At 43.1% G+C, this 20,030-nt stretch overlaps 1 protein-coding gene across 13 annotated transcripts in view; it reads left to right on the top strand.

The window, feature by feature from the left end:
* Positions 1 to 20,030, top strand: part of pomt2 (protein-O-mannosyltransferase 2) — a 287,055-nt gene that overhangs the window by 112,075 nt on the left and 154,950 nt on the right. For all 13 annotated transcript variants that reach the window (XR_011888356.1, XR_011888355.1, XM_072274832.1 and 10 more), the window contains 2 exons: positions 4,592 to 4,751; positions 15,261 to 15,367. Coding sequence is in view for 11 of the 13 variants with exons in the window: in XM_072274832.1 (XP_072130933.1) it covers positions 4,592 to 4,751; positions 15,261 to 15,367 (267 nt within the window). In the remaining 2 variants the exon portion in view is untranslated. The remainder of the gene's footprint in view (positions 1 to 4,591; positions 4,752 to 15,260; positions 15,368 to 20,030) is intronic.

Here is a 20,030-nt window from a genome sequence, read left to right as displayed (position 1 = left end):
CCCACTGACTAAAAAAATTTCTTCGCATTTCTGTTCTGAAAGGGCGCCCTTCAATCCTGAAGTACAATGAGAAGGCTTTGGCGGGCAGGATTCAGTAAGACCCCAAGGCATTCTACAAGTATGTGAAAAGCAAGAGGATAAGACGTGAACGAATTCACCTATCAAGTGTGACAGTGGGGAAAATGTGTATGGAACTGGAGGAAATAGCAGCAGTACTTAATGAATACTTTACTACAGTATTCATTATGGAAAAGGATCTTGGTGATTGTAGTGATGACTTGCAGCAGACTGTAAAGCTTGAGTATGTAGATATTAAGGGAGAGGATGTGCTGCAACTTTTGGAAAGCATCAAGTTGGATAAATTGCCGGGACCAGATGAGATGTACCCCAGGCTACTGTGGGAGGTGAGGGAAGAGATTGCTGAGCCTCTGGCAATGATCTTTGAATCATCAATGGGGATGGGAGAGGTTCCAGAGGATTAGAGGGTTGCAGATGTTGTTCCTTTATTCAAGAAAAGGAGTAGAGATAGCCCAGGAAATTATAGACCATTGAGTCTTACTTCAGTGGTTGATAAGTTAATGGAGAAGATCCTGAGAGGCAGGATTTATGAACATTTGGAGAAGCATAATATGATTAGGAATAGTCAGCATGGCTTTGTCAAGGGCAGGTCGTGCTTTGCGAGCCTGATTGAAATTTTTGAGGATGTGACTAAACACATTAATGAAGGAAGAGCAGTAGATGTAGTGTATATGGATTTCAGCAAGGCAGTTGATAAGGTACCCCATGCAAGGCTTATTGAGAAAGTTAGGAGGATGGGATCCAAGGGGACATTGCTTTCTGGATCCAGAACTGGCTTGCCCACAGAAGGCAAAGAGTGGTTGTAGACAGGTCATATTGTGCATGGAGGTCGGTGACCAGTGGTGTGCCTCAGGGATCTGTTCTGGGACCCCTTCTCTTCATGATTTTTATAATGAGCTGCATGAGGAAGTGGAGGGATGGGATAGTAAGGTTGAGAGTGTTGTGGATAGTGTGGAGGGCTGTCAGAGGTTACAGCAGGACATTGATAGGATGCAGAACTGGGCTGAGAAGTGGCAGATGTTCAACCCAGATCAGTGTGAAGTGGTTCATTCTGGTAGGTCAAATATGATAGCAGAATATAGTATTAATGGTAAGACGCTTGGCAGTGTGGAGAATCAGAGGGATCTTGGGATCCGAGTCCATAGTACGCTCAAAGCAGCTGCGCAGGTTGACTCTGGTTAAGAAGGCATACGGTGTATTGTCCTTCATTATCCGTGGAATTGAATTTAGGAGCTGAGAGGTAATGTTGCAGCTATATAGGACCCTGGTCAGACCCCGCTTGTAGTACTGTGCTCAGTTCTGGTCGCCTTACTACTGGAAGGATGTGGAAACCATAGAAAGGGTGCAGAGGAGATTTACAAGGATGTTGCCTGGATTGGGGAATATGCCTTATGAAAACAGGTTGAGTGAACTTGGCCTTTTCTCCTTGGAGTGACAGAGGATGAGAGGTGACCTGATAGAGGTGTATGAGGTGATGAGAGGCATTGATTGTGTGGATAGTCAGAGGCTTTTTGCCAGGGCTGAAATGCTTGCCACAAGAGGACTCAGGTTTAAGGTGCTGGGGAGTAGGTTCAGAGGAGATGTCAGGGGTAAGTTTTTTATGCAGCGAGTGGTGAGTGCGTGGAATGGGCTGCCAGCAACGGTGGTGGAGGTGGATACGATAGGGTCTTTTAAGAGACTTTTGGATAGGTACATGGAGAGTTTAGAAAAATAGAGGGCTATATGTAAGCCTGGTAATTTCTAAGGTCGGGACATGTTCGGCACAACTTTCTGGGCGGAAGGGCCTGTATTGTGCTTTAGGTTTTCTATGTTTCTTTCTATGTTTCTATGTGATGTTAAGGTTCCTTAAGGCACTTGTGATACCGCGCTTGGAGTATCATGTACAGTTTTGGTCTCCTTATTTTAGGAAGGAGATATTGACTTTGTAGAGGGTTCAGAGAAGACTCCCGAGAATGATTCCAGGAATGAAAGGGTTACTCTATGAGGAACATCTGGCAGCTCTTGGGCTGTATTCCTTGGAGTTCAGGAGAATGTGGGGATGTCATTGAAACATTCTGAATGTTAAAAGGCCTGAACAGATTAGATATGCCGAAGTTATTTCCCATGGTAGGGGAGTCGAGGACAAGAGGGCACGACTTCAGAATTGAAGGATGTCCATTTAGAACAGAGATGTGGAGAAATTACTTTAGTCAAAGGGTGGTAGATCTGTGGAATTTGTTGCCATGAATAGCTGTGGAGGTGAAGTCATTGGGTGCATTTAAGGCAGAGATAGATATGTTCTTGATTAGCCAGGGCATTAAAGGGTATGGGGAGAAGGCAGGGGATGGGGATGACTGGAAGTAATGGATCAGCCCATGATTGAATGGCGGAGCAGACTCCATGGCTGAATTGCCTACTTCTACTCCTATATCCTGTGGTCTCATGGACTAGAATATAAAAGCAAGGATGTAATGTTGAGGCATTTTAATGAACTGGTGAGGCCTCACTGTAAATATTGTGAGCAGTTTGGGGCCCCTTTGAATGGAAGTGCTGAAACTAGAGAGGGTTCAAATGAGATTCAGAAAAATGATTCCTGGATTGAAAGGCTTGTCATATGAAGAGCTCTGGGCCTGGATTCACTGGAATTCAGAAGAATGAATGGTGACCTAATTGAAACCTATTGAATGGCGAAAGGTCTTGATACAGTGGATTGGAGATGTTTACTCCCATTGGAGAGTCTAGGACCAGAGCCTCAGAATCGAGGGGCATCCTTTTAGAACAGAGATGAGGAGAAATTTCTTTAGCTAGAGAATCTGTGGAAATCATTGTCACAGGTAGCTGTGGAGGCTAAGTCTTTACAAATATTTAAGACAGAGGTTGAAGGATTCTTGATTGGTGAAGCCGTGAAAGGATACAGAGAAAAGGCAGGAGATTGAGGCTGAGAGGGAAAAATGGATCAGCCATGATGAAATCGCTGAGCGGACTCGATGGGTCAAATTGCCTAATTCTGCTCTATGGTTTTATGGTCATATGATTCAGTGTGAGTCACATTGTATTGGTGGGAGGAGGCAAAGCACGGTATTACAAAGGATGGGTTTTCAGATGGGAGTCCAAGAGATCAGTGCTTGGTCTGCTGATGTTTGTCATCTATTTAGTGATTTGGATGACAGTGTTAGTAACATGGACAACATCACCTGTAGTGGACGGAGAAGAGGGTTATTTATGTTGAAAAGGTGTTGGTCCATGTTCTCTACATGTCCATAAGAAGGGGACCAGAGATTGGCAAATGGAATATTATAAACACAGGTGGTTCTGCAGATGCTGGAAATCCAAAGTTACCCACACAAAGTGCTGGAGGAATTCAGCAAGCCAGACAGGATCAATGAAAATGAATAAAAAGTCAACGTTTCAGGCTGAGAGCCGCCTTCAGTAAAATGGAATATTATTCAAACTGGTGTAAGATGTTGGATTTTGGTAACCATGGGAGACTTGTACAGTAAATAGTAGCTCTACGGAAAGTGTTACAGAGCAGAATGTGTGAAGGGGACAGGTACATAGTTCTCTCAAAGCAGAGATATAGATAGGCAGAGTGGTGAAGAAGGCAGTTAGTTTGGCAGGGCATTGAATTCAAGAGTTAAGATGTCATGTTACTCTTGTATGTACAAGATGTTGGTGAGACTGTATTTGGTATATTGTGTGCAGTTCAGCTCAACTACCTCTAGAAAGTATGTAATGTTATGTATGTCTTCATCCCCTCTGCTATCCGATTCCTAAATGGACTTTGAAGCTTTGGACACTACCTCACTTTTTTAATATACAGTATTTCTGTTTTTGCACATTTTTAAATAATCTATTCAATATACTTAATTGATTTACTTGTTTATTTATTACATTTTATTTATTTTTTTTCTCTCTGCTAGATTATGTATTGCATTGAACTGCAGCTGCTAAGTTAACAAATTTCACATCACATGCCGGTGATAACAAACCTGATTCTGATTCTAAAGGGTGATACTGGGACTGAAGGCTGAGAGTTATAAGGAGAGACTGGACAGGTTGAGGCTGTTTTCTCTGGAGTGCAGGGGATTGAGGTTCATGAAATCATGTGTGATATAGATAAGGAGATTTCTTTTCCCCTATGGTAGAGGAGTCTAAGATAAGGGACATATTTTTACAGTGAGGGGGGAAAAATTTAAAAGGGACCCGAAGGGCAGTTTCTTCACATTGAGAGTGGTGAGTAAATGGAATGAGCTGTGACGCCCTCTCTTAAGGGCTCATATACATACTGGGCTCGTTAGCTAACTCTGCTATCAACAAACTCAAGATAGACAAATTGCTCAGCATGGATAAGTTTTGCTGAAAAGCTATTTCTGTGCTGGTTAACTCTATGACTGCCAGTGTGGATGACTTTACATTTTTCCTCATGGCTACTTTCTTGCACAATCTGCAAACCTTTTGAACTCGTTCCCAGCTATTATCAGCAAACTAATTTGAAATGTGATTGTTCCTATAATTGTTCTCCATATATGTTTAGGCCTTTTTCTCTACCTTGGTGGCAATGGTTGATATTGACAGGAGTTAACATTGCTGGAGCCCTTGGAGTAAAATTTGTTGGAATCTTTGTGATCATCCTCATTGGAATTAACACTGTCAGTGACCTCTGGCACCTTCTGGGAATTCTTGACGTATCTTTGGTAAGTAGCTATTTACGCAACATTTTCTGAGTTAGGGAATTATACCCTGTGTTATTTATATTTATTGGTTTCCGTCCATTTCTTGAAGTCATGTGTCTGTGAACCTCAAAGGAACAAATGTCTGAATTTGAGGGAACAATAATTTTGGACTCCATGGAACCATAAAATGGAGGAGCAGAATGATGGGCCGAATGGCCGACTTCTGCTCCTTTGTCTTGTCTTATGATCTCCAAGAGCTGTGATCTCAGCTGGTCTGGGAAATAATGGTTTTATCTTGGTGTTTGGTTCAAAGATAGATGTGAAAGGTGTTCCTGAAAGCAGTAATGTGCCAGACTGGAGGATGAGATGGAGTTCCTTGAGGTTTGGGCACTGTGAGAGACCAGACGCATGGTCTGAAAGGGAGTGGAATAGAGACTTGAGTGATAGCAACAGTGTAGGCACCACTGTAGGCTGAGTAGCTCATGTCCAAAGTGGCCTCTTGAGGGGTAGGGAAATAATACTATGAAGGCACAACAAGATAAAGTAATTTTCAAAAAAAAGTTGATGTTCAATTTTGGAGGGCAATCCTACAAGCCGTCTCAGAGATGTTGCTGTTCTTTCTTTCTGGGCCTTGTGGCTCATTGGGTGGCAACCTTATAGTCATCGTCATAGTCATACTTTATTGATCCTGGGGGAAATTGGTTTTCGTTACAGTTGCACCATAAATAATAAATAGTAATAGAACCAGAAATAGTTAAATAGTAATATGTAAATTATGCTAGTAAATTATGAAATAAGTCCAGCACCAACCTATCGGCTCAGGGTGTCTGACCCTCCAAGGGAGGAGTTGTAAAGTTTCATGGCCACAGGCAGGGATGACTTCCTGTGACGCTCTGTGCTGCATCTCGGAGGAATGAGTCTCTGGCTGAATGTACTCCTGTGCCCACCCAGTACATTATGTAGTGGATGGGAGACACTGACCAAGATAGCATGCAACTTAGACAGCATCCTCTTTTCAGACACCACCGTGAGAGAGTCCAGTTTCATCCCTACAACATCACTGGCCTTACGAATGAGTTTGTTGATTCTGTTGGTGTCTGCCACCCTCAGCCTGCTGCCCCAGCATACAACAGCAAACATGATAGCACTGGCCACCACAGACTCGTAGAACATCCTCAGCATCGTCCGGCAGATGTTAAAGGACCTCAGTCTCCTCAGGAAATAGAGACGGCTCTGACCCTTCTTGTAGACAGCCTCAGTGTTCTTTGACCAGTCTAGTTTATTGTCAATTCGTATCCCCAGGTATTTGTAATCCTCCACCATGTCCACACTGACCCCCTGGATGGAAACAGGGGTCACCGGTACCTTAGCTGTCCTCAGGTCCACCACCAGCTCCTTAGTCTTTTTCACATTAAGCTGCAGACAATTCTGCTCAGACCATGTGACAAAGTTTCCTACTGTAGACCTGTACTCAACCTCATCTCCCTTGCTGATGCATCTAACTATGGCAGTGTGCTGCTGCTGCTGCTGCTACTTTTGCGTTTTTTGTCTGCTTTTTTGCGAGGCCGAGTTGTTCAATCAAGCACACATGAAAAGTGTGCAGGGAATGGGTTGGATTTGAACCCGGGACCACACAGCTTGAAGTCTGGTGGTGATTTCACTTCACCACCAGCCAGCTGATCATAGAGATGTTTCCATAAGACCATTAGCCATAGGAGCAGAATTAGGCCATCTGGCCCATTCAGTCTGCTCTGCCATTCAATCATGGCTAATCCATTTTTTCTATCTCCTCCGCAGCCCCAGTTCCCGACCCTCTCCTCGTAACTTATCATGCCATGTCCAAACAAGAACCTATCAATCTCTGCCTTAAATACACCTAATGACCTGGCTTCCATAGCTGCATTTGGCAACAAATTCCACAAATTCGCCACCCTTTGGCTAAAGAATATTTCTCCACATTTCTGGTTTGAAAGGGCGCCCCTCTATCCTGAAGCTGTGTCCTCTTGTCCTAGACTCTCCCACCATGAGAAACATGCTTTCCACGTCTACTCTGTCTAGGCCTTTCAACATTCGAAAGGTTTCAATGAGGTTTGCTAAAGCTATTTGGGAGAGTTTAAACTAGAATTGCAGGTAGGTGGGAACCGAACTGAAGAGACAGAGGAAGGGTTGGTTGGCTCACAGATGGAGAAAGCTTGAAGGCAGTGTGAGAGGGAGGATAGGCAGGTGACAGAAAAGGGATGCGCCCTGACTGATGGTTTGAGATGTGTCTATTTTAAAGCAAGAAACATCATGAACAAAGCGGATGAACTCAGAACGTGAATCAGTACTTGGATCTGTGATGCTGTGGCCATTACAGAGACTTGGCTGGCTCAGGGGCAGGAATGGTTACTTAGAGCGCCAGGCTTTAGATGTTTCAGAAAGGACAGGGAGAGATGCAAAAGAGGTGGGGGCCATGGCACTGCTGATCAGAGGTAGTGTCATGGCTGCAGAAAAGGAGGAAGTCATGGAGAGATTGTCTACTGAGTCTCTGGCTGGAAGTTAGGAACAGCAAGGGGTCAATAACTCTACTGGGTGTTTTTTTTTTTGACCACCCAATAGTAACAGGGACACTGAGGTGCAGATAGGGAGACAAATTCTGTGGTGTACAAAGGCTGTTGAAAATCTAGTCAAGAAGAAAAGAAAAGCTTACAAAAGGTTCAAAAAACTAGGTAATGATAGAGATCTGGAAGATTATAAGACTAGCAGGAAGGAGCTTAAGAATGAAATTAGGAAAGCTGGAAGGGGCCATGAGAAGACCTTGGTAAGCAGGATTAAGGAAAACCCCAAGGCATTCTACAAGTATGTGAAGAGCAAGAGGATAAGATGTGAAGAGCAAGAGGATAAGATGTGGAGAGAATAGGACCAATCAAGTGTGACAGTGGAAAAGTGTGTATGGAACCGGAGGAGATAGAGGAGGTACTTAATGAAAACCTTGCTTCAGTATTCACTATGGGAAAGGACCTTGGCGATTGTAGGGATGACTTACAGCGGACCGAAAAGCTTAAGCATACAGACATATTAAGAAAGAGGACATGTTGCAGGTTTTGGAAAGCACCAAGTTGGATAAGTCACCGGGACCAGACGAGATATACCCCAGGCTATTGTGGCAGGCGAGGGAGGAAATTGCTGAGCCTCTGACAATGATTTTTGCATCATCAATGAGGATGGGATAGGTTCCGGAGGATTGGAGGGTTGCAGATGTTGTTCCCTTATTCAAGAAAGGGAGTAGAGATAGCCCAGGAAACTATAGACCAGTGAGTCTTACTTCAGTGGTTGGTAAGTTGATGGAGAACATCCTGAGCGGCAGGATTTATGAACATTTGGAGAAGCATAATATGATTAGGAAGAGTCAGCATGGCTTTGTCACAGGCAGGTCGTGCCTTATGAGCCTGATGAAATTTTTGAGGATGTGACATTGATTAAGATAGAGTAGTAGATGTAGTGTATATGGATTTCAGCAAGGCAGTTGATAAAGTACCCCATACAAGACTTATTGGGAAAGTAAGGAGGTATGGGATTCAAGGGGACATTGCTTTGTGGATCCAGAACTGGCTTGCCCAAAGAAGGCAAAGGGTGGTTGTAGTCGGGTCATATTCTGCATGGAGATTGGTGACCAGTGGTGTGCCTCAGGGATCTGTTCTGGGACCTCTTCTCTTCGTGATTTTTATAAATGAGCTGCATGAGGAAGTGGAGGGATGGGTTAGTAATTTTGCTGATGACACAAAGGTTAGGGTTATTGTGGATCGTGTGGAGGAGGGCTGTCAGAGTTTACAGCAGGACATTGATAGGATGCAAAACTGGGCTGAGAAGTGGCAGATGGAGTTCAACCCAGATAAGTGTGAGGTGGTTCATTTTGGTAGGTCAAATATGATGGCAGAATATAGTACTAATGGTAAGACTCTTGGCAGTGTGGAGGATCAGAGGGATCTTGGGGTCCGAGTCCATAGGACACTCAAAAGCTGCTATGCAGGTTGACTCTGTGGTTAAGAAGGCATATGGTGCCTTCATCAAGCCGTGTGGTCCCAAGTTGCACCTTCCTCACTTTTCGAGAAACGCATGTCATTACTGCTGTGCTGACATGCCTGCCAGCAGCTCCTTCCAATTTGCTTTGGCCAACTCCTCTCTCATACCACTGTAGTTCCCTTACTCCACTGAAATACTGCTACATCAGACGTTACTTTCTCCCTATCAGATTTTAAGTTGAACACAATCATATTGTGATCACTGGTTCCTAAGGGTTCTTATACCTTAAACTCCCTAAATACCTCTGGTTCATTCCATAACACCCAATCCAGTATAGCTGATCCCTTAGTAGGCTCAATGACAAAATGCTCTAAAAAGCTATCTAATAGGCATTGAACAAACGCACTCTATTTTGAGAGTGCAGAGTTTGTATGTTCCTGTCAGGATTAAAGGCAAATTGAATAGGAATAAGGAACCTTGGTTCTCAAGGGATATTACAACTCTGATAAAGAAGAAGAGGGAGTTGTATGAAATGTATAGGAAACAGGGGGTAAATCAGGTGCTTGAGGAGTATAAGAAGTGCAAGAAAATACTTAAGAAAGAAATCAGGAGGGCTAAAAGAAGACATGAGGTTGCCTTGGCAGTCAAAGTGAAGGATAATCCAAAGAGCTTTTACAAGTATATTAAGAGCAAAAAGATTGTAAGGGATAAAATTGGTCCTCTTGAAGATCAGAGTGGTCGGCTTTGTGCGGAACCAAAGGAAATGGGGGAGATCTTAAATAGGTTTTTTGCGTCTGTATTTACTAAGGAAGCTGGCATGAAGTCTATGGAATTGAGGGAATCAAGTAGTGAGACCATGGCAACTGTACAGATTGAAAAGGAGGAGGTGCTTGCTGTCTTGAGGAAAATTAAAGTGGATAAATCCCCAGGACCTGACAGAGTGTTTCCTCGGACCTTGAAGGAGACTAGTGTTGAAATTGCAGGGGCCCTGGCAGAAATATTTAAAATGTCGCTGTCTACGGGTGAAGTGCCGGAGGATTGGAGAGTGGCTCATGTTGTTCCGTTGTTTAAAAAAGGATCGAAAAGTAATCCGAGAAATTATGTTCCGGTGAGTTTAACGTCAGTAGTAGGTAAGTTATTGCAGGGAGTACTAAGAGACAGAATCTACAAGCATTTGGATAGACAGGGTCAACATGGCTTTGTGCGTGGTAGGTCATGTTTGACCAATCTGTTGGAGTTTTTCGAGGAGGTTACCAGGAAAGTGGATGAAGGGAAGGCAGTGGATATTGTCTACATGGACTTCAGTAAGGCCTTTGCCAAGGTCCCGCATGGGAGGTTAGTTAGGAAAATTCAGTCGCTAGGTATACATGGAGAGGTGGTAAATTGCATTAGACATTGGCTCGATGGAAGAAGCCAGAGAGTGATGGTAGAGAATTGCTTCTCTGACTGGAGGCCTGTGACTAGTGGTGTGCCACAGGGATCAGTGCTGGGTCCATTGTTATTTGTCATCTATATCAATGATCTGGATGATAATGTGGTAAATTGGATCAGCAAGTTTGCTGATGATACAAAGATTGGAGGTGTAGTGGACAGTGAGGAAGTTTTTCAGAGCCTGCAGAGGGACTTGGACCAGCTGGAAAAATGGGCTGAAAAATGGCAGATGGAGTTTAATACTGACAAGTGTGAGGTATTGCACGTTGGAAGGACAAACCAAGGTAGAACATACAGGGTTAATGGTAAGGCACTGAGGAGTGCAGTGGAACAGAGGGATCTGGGAATACAGATACAAAATTCCCTAAAAGTGTCGTCACAGGTAGATAGGGTCGTAAAGAGAGCTTTTGGTACATTGACCTTTATTAATCGAAGTATTGAGTATAAGAGCTGGAATGTTACGATGAGGTTGTGTAAGGCATTGGTGAGGCCGAGTCTGGAGTATTGTGTTCAGTTTTGGTCACCAAATTACAGGAAGGATATAAATAAGGTTGAAAGAGTGCAGAGAAGGTTTACAAGGATGTTGCCGGGACTTGAGAAACTCAGTTACAGAAAGGTTGAATAGCTTAGGACTTTATTCCCTGGAGCGTAGAAGAATGAGGGGAGATTTGATAGAGGTATATAAAATTATGATGGGTATAGATAGAGTGAATGCAAGCAGGCTTTTTCCACTGAGGCAAGGGGAGGAAAAAACCAGAGGACATGGGTTAAGGGTGAGGGGGGAAAAGTTTAAAGGGAACATTAGGGGGGGCTTCTTCACACAGAGAGTGGTGGGAGTATGGAATGAGCTGCCAGACGAGGTGGTAAATGCGGGTTCTTTTTTAACATTTAAGATTAAATTGGACAGATACATGGATGGGAGGTGTATGGAGGGATATGGTCCGTGTGCAGGTCAGTGGGACTAGGCAGAAAATGGTTCGGCACAGCCAAGAAGGGCCAAAGGGCCTGTTTCTGTGCTGTAGTTTCTATGGTTCTACATAGAATAGTACAGCACAGTACAGGCCCTTCGGCCCATAATATTGTGCCGACCCTCAAACCCTGCCTCCCATGTAACCCCCCCACTTTAAATTCCTCCATATACCTGTCTTGTAGTCTCTTAAACTTCACTAGTGTTATCTGCCTCCACCACTGACTCAGGCAGTGCATTCCACGCACCAACCACTCTCTGAGTAAAAAACCTTCCTCTAATATCCCCCTTGAACTTCCCACCCCTTTCCTCAAAGCCATACCCTCTTGTATTGAGCAGTGGTGTCCTGGGGAAGAGGCGCTAGCTATCCACTCTATCTATTCCTATTAATATCTTGTATACCTCTATCATGTCTCCTCTCATCCTCCTTCTCTCCAAAGAGTAAAGCTCTAGCTCCGTTGATCTCTGATCATAATCCATACTCTCTGAACCAGGCAGCATCCTGGTAAATCTTCTCTGTACCCTTTCCAAGGCTTCCACATCCTTCCTGTAGTTAAGTGACCAGAACTGGACAGAATACTCCAAGCGTGGCCCAACCAGAGTTTTATAGAGCTGCATCATTACCTCGTGACTCTTAAACTCTATCCCCCAACTTATGAAAGCTAACAACCCATAAGCTTTTTTAACTACCCTATCTACCTGTGAGGCAACTTTCAGGGATCTGTGGACATGTACCCCCAGATCCCTCTGCTCCTCCACACTACCAAGTATCCTGCCATTTACTTTGTACTTGCCTTGGAGTTTGTCCTTCCAAAGTGTACCACCTCACACTTCTCCGGGTTGAACTCCATCTGCCACTTCTCAGCCCACTTCTGCATCCTATCAATATCTCTCTGCAATCTTTGACAATCCTCTACACTATCTACAACACCACCAACCTTTGTGTCGTCTGCAAATTTGTCAACCCACCCTTCTACCCCCATATCCAGGTCGTTAATAAAAATCACAAAAAGCAGAGGTCCCAGAACAAGTCCTTGTGGGACACCACTAGTCACAACCCTCCCATCCGAATGTACTCCCTCCACCATGACCCTCTGCCTTCTGCAGGCAAGCCAATTCTGAATCCACCTGGCCAAACTTCCCTGGATCCCATGCCTTCTGACTTTCTGAATAAGCCTACTGTGTGGAACCTTGTCAAATGCCTTACTAAAATCCATATAGATCACATCCACTGCACTACCCTCATCTATATGCCTGGTCACCTCCTCAAAGAACTCTATCAGGCTTGTTAGACACGATCTGCACTTTCACAAAGCCATGCTGACTGTCCCTGAGCAGCCATGATTCTCTAAATGCCCAAAAATCCTATCTCTAAGAATCTTTTCCAACAGCTTTCTCACCACAGATGTAAGGCTCACTGATCTATAATCACCTGGATTATCCCTACTACCTTTTTTGAACAAGGGGACAACATTCGACTCCCTCCAATCCTCCAGTACCATTCCCGTAGAAAACGAGGACATAAAGATCCTAGCCAGAGGCTCAGCAATATCTTCCCTCACCTCGTGGAGCAGCCTGGGGAATTATCCGTCAGGCCCCGAGGACTTCTCCGTCCTAATGTATTTTAACAACTCCAACACCTCCTCTCCCTTAGTATCAACATGCTCCAGAACATCAACCTCACTCATAGTCTTCACCGTCATCAAGTTCCCTCTCATTGGTGAATACCGAAGAGAAGTATTCATTGAGGATCTCGCTCACTTCCACAGCCTCCAGGCACATCTTCCCACCTTTATCTCTAATCGGTCCTACCTTCACTCTTGTCATCCTATTGTTCTTCACATAATTGAAGAATGCATTGGAGTTTTCCTTTCCCCTACTTGCCAAGGCCTTCTCATGCCCCCTTCTTGTTCTTCTCAGCCCCTTCTTAAGCTCCTTTCTTGCTTCCCTATATTCCTCAATAGACCTGTCTGATCCTTGCTTCCTAAACCTCATGTATGCTGCCTTCTTCCACCTGACTAGATTTTCCACCTCACTTGTCAACCGTGGTTCCTTCACCCTACCATTCTTTATCTTGCTCACCAGGACAAATTTATCCCTAACATCCTGGAAGAGATCCCTAAACATCGATCACATGTCAAAAGTACATTTCCCTGCAAAAATATCATCCCAATTCACACCCGCATGTTTTAGCCTGACAGCCTCATAATTTGCCCTTCCCCAATTAAAAATTTTCTGTCCTCTTTGATTCTATCCTTTTCCATGATAATGCTAAAGGCCAGGGAGCGGTGTTCGTTGTCCCCCAGATGCTCACCCACTGAGAGATCTGTGACCTGACCCGGTTTGTTATCTAATACTAGACCTAGTATGGCATTTCCCCTAGTTGGCTTTTCAACATACTGTGACAGGAATTCGTCCTGGACACACTTAACAAACTCTGCCCCTTCCAAACCTTTGGAACTAATCAGGTGCCAATCAATATTAGGGAAGTTAAAGTCATCCATGATAACAACCCTGTTATTTTTGCACCTCCCCAAAATCTACCTCCAAATCTGCTCCTTGGTATCTCTGCTGCTACCAGGGGGCCTATAGAATACCCCCAATAGAGTAACTGCTCCCTTCCCGTTCCTGACTTCCACCCATACTGACTCAAAAGAGGATCCTGCTACATTACCCACCCTTTCTGTAGCTGTAATAGTATCCCTGTGCAGTAATGCCACCCCTCCTCCCCTTTCCCCCCACCCCTCTATCCCTCTTAAAGCACTGAAATCCAGGAATATTGAGAATCCATTCCTGCCCTGGTGCCAGCCAAGTCTCTGTAATATCACTCTTTTGAGATCCATTACCAACCTGACTTTCCCAATCAACCTGCGTGTTAAAATCTCCCATGACTATCTTTTGACTAGCCTTTTCTATTTCCTGCTGTAACCTGTGGTATGCCTCCCAGCCACTGTTGAGAGGCCTGTATATAACTACCATCAATATCCTTTTACCCTTATAGTTTCTTAACTCCTCCCACAAGGATTCAACATCTTCTGATCCTATGTCACATCTTTATACTGATTTGATGCCATTCTTTAACAGTAGAGCCACACCACCCCTTCTGCGTACCGTCCTATCCCTCCAATATAACATATAAACTTGGACATACAGCTCCCAACTACAACCACCCTTCAGCCACTATTCAGTGATGGCCACAGCATTATACCTGGCAATCTGTAATATTGCAACAAGATCAGCCACCTGATTTCTTACACTACACGCATTTAGATACAGCACCTTGAGTTCCATATTTGCTATCCTTTCTGACTGTGCATCCCCAATGATTTGATACTCAGCCTATTGGCTGCAACTAAGTCCCATCACCTGCCTGCCCTTCCTGACAATCTGCCTGCACGCTATCTTTACTTTTTTTTTAACTATCCGTCCTTTCCTGAGTCCCTTCACTCCGGTTCCCAGTCCCCTGCCGAGTTAGTTTAAACCCTCCCCAATACAAGAAAATTTGCAGATGCTGGAGATCGAAAGCAATGCACACAAAATGTTGGAGGAACTCAGCAGGCCGAGTAGCATCTATGGAAAAGAGCAAACATTTCTGAACCAAAGAATCATATCAGCCAGAATCTGTGTTGCCTTAAAGATATGTGCTCATTTTGAACACAAAAAAAAAGATTCTGCAGATGCTGGAAATTCAGAGCAGCACCCAAAACTCTGGAGGAACTCAGCCGCATCCAAGGAGGGAATGTTGAGTGGGCATTTCATTGGTGATTACGGGAAATAGCGTGCAGGATGTGCAGAGGTGGGTAAGGGTTTGATTGTGGGGAATGACATGCAGGGTGTGGCCAAGTGCGTGAGGGGTCGATAGTGGGGAGTGGTGTGCAGGATGTGGGGAAGTGGGTGAGGGTCTTCAATATCTGCACTGAAGATTGTGATTTACCCACTTCCTGTGAGTAATCAAAATCAGAAATATCTAACTCACTTGATAAGTGTTCAAATATCCATCATTAAAGACATGTATGTGGATTTTCACTGTCTAAAAGCTCACACTTGTTCAATATTTTGGAAGGACTATTGTTTGAAAAGGTTACAAAGCACAGCTGGATAAGTTTGGCTGACTGTATCTTTTATTCCAGGTTGAGTTTGGAAAACACTTGCTAGCTCGAGTATTGTGCCTCATTCTCCTGCCTCTGGTTTTCTACACAACCTTTTTTGCAATTCATTTTACAGTTTTGAATAAAAGGTGAGTTGTGATCAACTTTGATCAAACCTAGATCACACTGAAACTTATTGCCAGTTACATAGTAACATAGAAAACCGACAGCACAATACAGGCCCTTCGGGCCACAAAGTTGTGCCGAACATATCCCGACCTTAGAAATTACTAGGCTTACCCATAGCCCTCTATTCTTCTAAGCTCCATGTACCTATCCAAAAGTCTCTTAAAAGACCTTATTGTATCCACCTCCAACACCGTTGCCGGCAGCCCATTTCACGCACTCACCACTCTCTGCGTAAAAAAAAAATTACCCCTGACATCTCTTCTGTACCTACTGCAAATAGTATTCTTTGATTGTATGTCAAAATCAACAGATAAATATATAGGTGCATGGTCACTTACATCTATTGTCCCAATTCCACAGGTGTTTATTTTGTCTTTGTTTATTCCAACTGTTATGAAATAGTCTATTCTTGTAAGTACAGAATGGGGGGCAGAATAATGAGTGTAACCCCTTCTGTCTGGGAAAAGGTCCCTCCATATATCAATTAAACCAACATCCTCAAAAAGTGTATTCACTGTCTTATGTAAGGATTTTGTTTCATAAGTTTTTATATTGGAAGAGTCTAACTTTGGTTGTAATTGTAAATTTAAGTCTCCCCCACATATCAAGAGACCTTCTGTTTCCATTACCATAATATTAGAAATTTTCTGAAAGAAATCAATATCACTTCCTGGGGGTGCGTATATATTCAATAGAGTAACTGAGTTTCCATCCATATTCCCCCTTACCAAAATATATCTGCCCTCCTTATCTTCCATTTCGCATACTTTTTCACAATTCAGCTGGCTTGAGATGAGAATAGCAACTCCTCTTCTATGTCCTGATTTATATGAGGAGAAAAACAAATTAGTGAAGCCCATTCTCTTTAATTTTCCATGCTCGTTATCACTTGTGAATTTCCTGTAAATATACTACATGGGCTTGTTCTTTTTTTCATCTTGGATAGAATTTTACTGCATTTGATTGAATTTAACAGCCCATTGACATTAAAAGAAATGAACTTTACTTTGTCCTTAGCCATGTGTACTTATCTGTCAATATATCATTGAAATTAGCAGAATAAAACTTAATCGATCTACTCCCTGAACAAATAAGAGCCAAGAAACGCAAATAATTTTAAAAAAAAAGGCAAGGAAGGTGTGATTCCAAGGCTGAGGTCTCTAGTAGATGACCCTGGGTTGAGCTAGAGGAAACGTCTAGCCATGGAGGATAGCCCCTCCTTCCTGTGAGTTGGAGGCCCCCATTACAGTACCCATAAAAGTAAGTGAAAAAGTCTATATCCATTACACAGAAAAGATTTCCCTGTGTATTCCTCCCATATATATATAGATATATTCTCATTTAGGTGGGGGAAAAAGGAGTGAATGAATGAATAAAAAAAATTGAGTTAATATAAAATCCACATTATAATAAGTATTTCTTGAAATAGGTATAGCACCATCTATTTTTGCTTCCATTTATCCTATCAATACTTTTAAAGTTAGCCAAACTTTATGGCTCTTCTGGAGGGGGTGAGGGCTGTCTTCGGAAAACTCACAGTCTCTTCCTGATATTCTCTCGCCCTCCTCCCATCCCCTGCTTTCTCGGTTCTCTTACTATTTCCCAAGCGGATTAGGATAACTGCTCAGCCAGGCTTTCCCTTGGTTTGATCACGCTGACGGACAGCCCTCTCTCTGTTCCTCATGTCTGTAGTTGCCTGTTCCACTATCTGATACAGTTGCATACCATCTTCATAAAACACCTGCAGTTTAGCAGGGTACGGAGTTTGGAATCTAATCTTTTCTTGCTTTAATATTCACTTTACTGCAGAGTATTCTTTACGTTTCTGCAGGACCACTGGGGGGTAACCTTGATCAAAATATATTAATTTCCCATCCAAAAACACCCTCTTCTTACCCAGGCCCTTCGTAGAATCTCTGCCTTGGTATTGTATCGAAGGAATCTAATTACTATTGAGCGTGGCTTATCTTCTCTGTCTCCAGTAAGCCTCGTGACGAGCGCACGATGCGCCCTCTCAATTTCAAGCTCCAGAGTGGAGGGAATCTCTAGTGCGTCCTGCAGCAACCTTCCTACAAACTCCGTCATAGACAAATCCTCCACCCCTTCGGGAACATTGTATATCCTGATATTTTTCTGTCGTGATCTTCCCTCCCGGTCAATCAGTTTACTTTCTTGTTGATTTAATATTTTTATCGTCTTACTTAGTATCCGTTCCACGTTTTGCATGCGATCTTCCACGAGGCCCATCATCAGCCTTGCTAGCATGCATTTGGGTAGGAGATCCGCGTGTTGCATCTCTCTCGTCCATAGGCTCCGCAGTGATGCTTTTTTTTTATCTCCATTCTTTTTCTTCATTCTTGCCCCCTTATCAGTTCAGATATTTTTGAATGATCTTATATTTGATGGATTGACGGGGCAATGTATGCGTTTTTCCAGAGGAGCTATTGACTTAAGCTGCCATTCTGGATGATGACGTCACCGGAACCAGGGAAAGTTTTCTAAATCAATATATAGAGGTACCTACGAGAGAGGATGCAGTACTTGATCTTCTATTAGGGAACCAGACAAGCCAGGTGACAGAAGTATGTGCAGGTGAACATTATGGGTCCAGTGACCATAATGTCATTTGTTTCAAGTTAAGTATGGATAAGGATAGGTCTGGTCCTCGAGTTGAGGTTCTAAATTGGAGAAGGGCCAATTTTGTGGAAATGAGAAAGCATCTAGGAAGAGTGGATTGGATAAGTTGTTTTCTGGCAAGGATGTTTTCAGTAAGTGGGAGGCCTTCAAAGGCGTAATTTTGAGAGTGCAGAGTTTGTATGTTCCTGCCAGGATTAAAGACAAAGTTAATAGGCATAGAGAACATTGGTTTTCAAGGGATATTGGTGGTCTGGTTAAGAAAAAGAAAGAGGTGTATAGCAGGTATAGGCAACAAGGAACAAATGAGGTACTTGAAGAGTATAGAAAATACTAAAGAAGGAAATCAGGAAGGCAAAAAGGAGACATGAGGTTGCTTTGGCAGATAATGTGAAGGTAAACCCGAAGGGGTTCTACAAGTATATTAAGAATAAAAGGGACAAAATTGGTTCCCTAGAAGATAAGAGTGGTCGTCTATGTGTGGAGCTACACGAGATGGGGGAGATCTTAAACAGTTTTTTTGCATCAGTATTTATTCAGGAAACTGGCAAAGCGTATATGGAAGGAAGGGAAACAAGCAGCAGTGTCATGGAAAATATAGAGATTAAAGAAGAGGAGGTGCTTGTTGCCTTACAGCGAATAAAGGTAGATAAATCCCCCGGGCCTGACATGATATTTCCTTGGACCTTGAGAGAGATTAGTGTAGAAATTGCAGAGGCCCTGGCAGAAATATTTAAAATGTCCTGAGCCACGGGTGCGGTGCCGGAGGATTGGAGGGTAGCTCATGTTATTCCGTTGTTTAAAAAAGGCTCCAAAAGTAAACCAAGCAATTACAGGCCGGTGAGCTTGACATCAGTAGTCGGTAAATTATTGGAAGGTGTTCTGAGAGATTAGATATACAACTATTTGGACAGCCAAGGGCTGATTAAGGATAGTCACCATGGCTTTGTGTGTGGTAGATCGTGTTTAACGAATCTTGTAGAGTTTTTCGAGGAGGTTACCAAGAAAGTAGATGAAGGAAAGGCTGTGGATGTTGTCTACATGGACTTCAGTAAGGCGTTTGACAAGGTGCCATATGGGAGGTTAGTTCAGAAGGTTTAGACACTAGGTATCCATGGAGAGGTTGTGAACTAGATTAGAAATTGGCTGTGTGGGAGAAGAGTGGTAGTGGATGATTGTTTCTCAGACTGGAGGCCTGTGACTAGCGGTGTGCCTCAGGGATCTGTGCTGGGACCATTGTTGTTTGTTGTCTATATAAATGATCCAGATGATAATGTGGTAAATTGGATCAGCAAGTTTGCTGATGACACTAAGATTGGAGGTGTTGTGGACAGCGAGGAAGGCTTTCAAAGCTTGCAGAGTGATCTGGACCAACTGGAAAAATGGGCCAGAAAATGGCAGATGGAATTTAATGCAGACAAGTGTGAGGTGTTGAATTTTGCAAGGACAAATAGAACATAGAACATAGAATAGTACAGCACAGTACAGGCCCTTCGGCCCACAATGTTGTACCGACCCTTTAACCCTGCCTCCCATATAACCCCCCACCTTAAATTCCTCCATATACCTGTCTAGTAGTCCCTTAAATTTCTTTTTTTTTATTTTATTTTTATTTGGATAAGGAATTCACAAATATCATGTACTTTTTTCACACATATAACCTTTTCCATTTTTTTATATGTATAAAACTACAATTATTTATACATTCTTAAGTACATATTGAGATGATATAAAAGGAAAATAAACATTTAAATAGATAATTATGTACTGTGGTAAATCTAACCTATTAGGCTAAGTAATGGAATTAGTTGTTAAGAAAAATGGTAATAATAGTTTCCATATAACCCTTCTGGACCATTTCCACTGGTCCAAAATGTTGTATGTAAGCCTATGTAACAACCATTGTAGGTGTTTATATCCTAATTTGTTCATGCTTGCTCCTGCCCGCAGACATAATTATCCAATCCCTATGTACTTATTTACTTAATT

This window comes from Mobula birostris, chromosome 1 (genome assembly GCF_030028105.1).
Source record: "Mobula birostris isolate sMobBir1 chromosome 1, sMobBir1.hap1, whole genome shotgun sequence".
NCBI lineage: Eukaryota > Metazoa > Chordata > Chondrichthyes > Myliobatiformes > Myliobatidae > Mobula > Mobula birostris.
The sequence above is the reverse complement of the archived record's forward strand: the minus strand, read 5'-3'. Positions and strand labels throughout refer to the sequence as shown.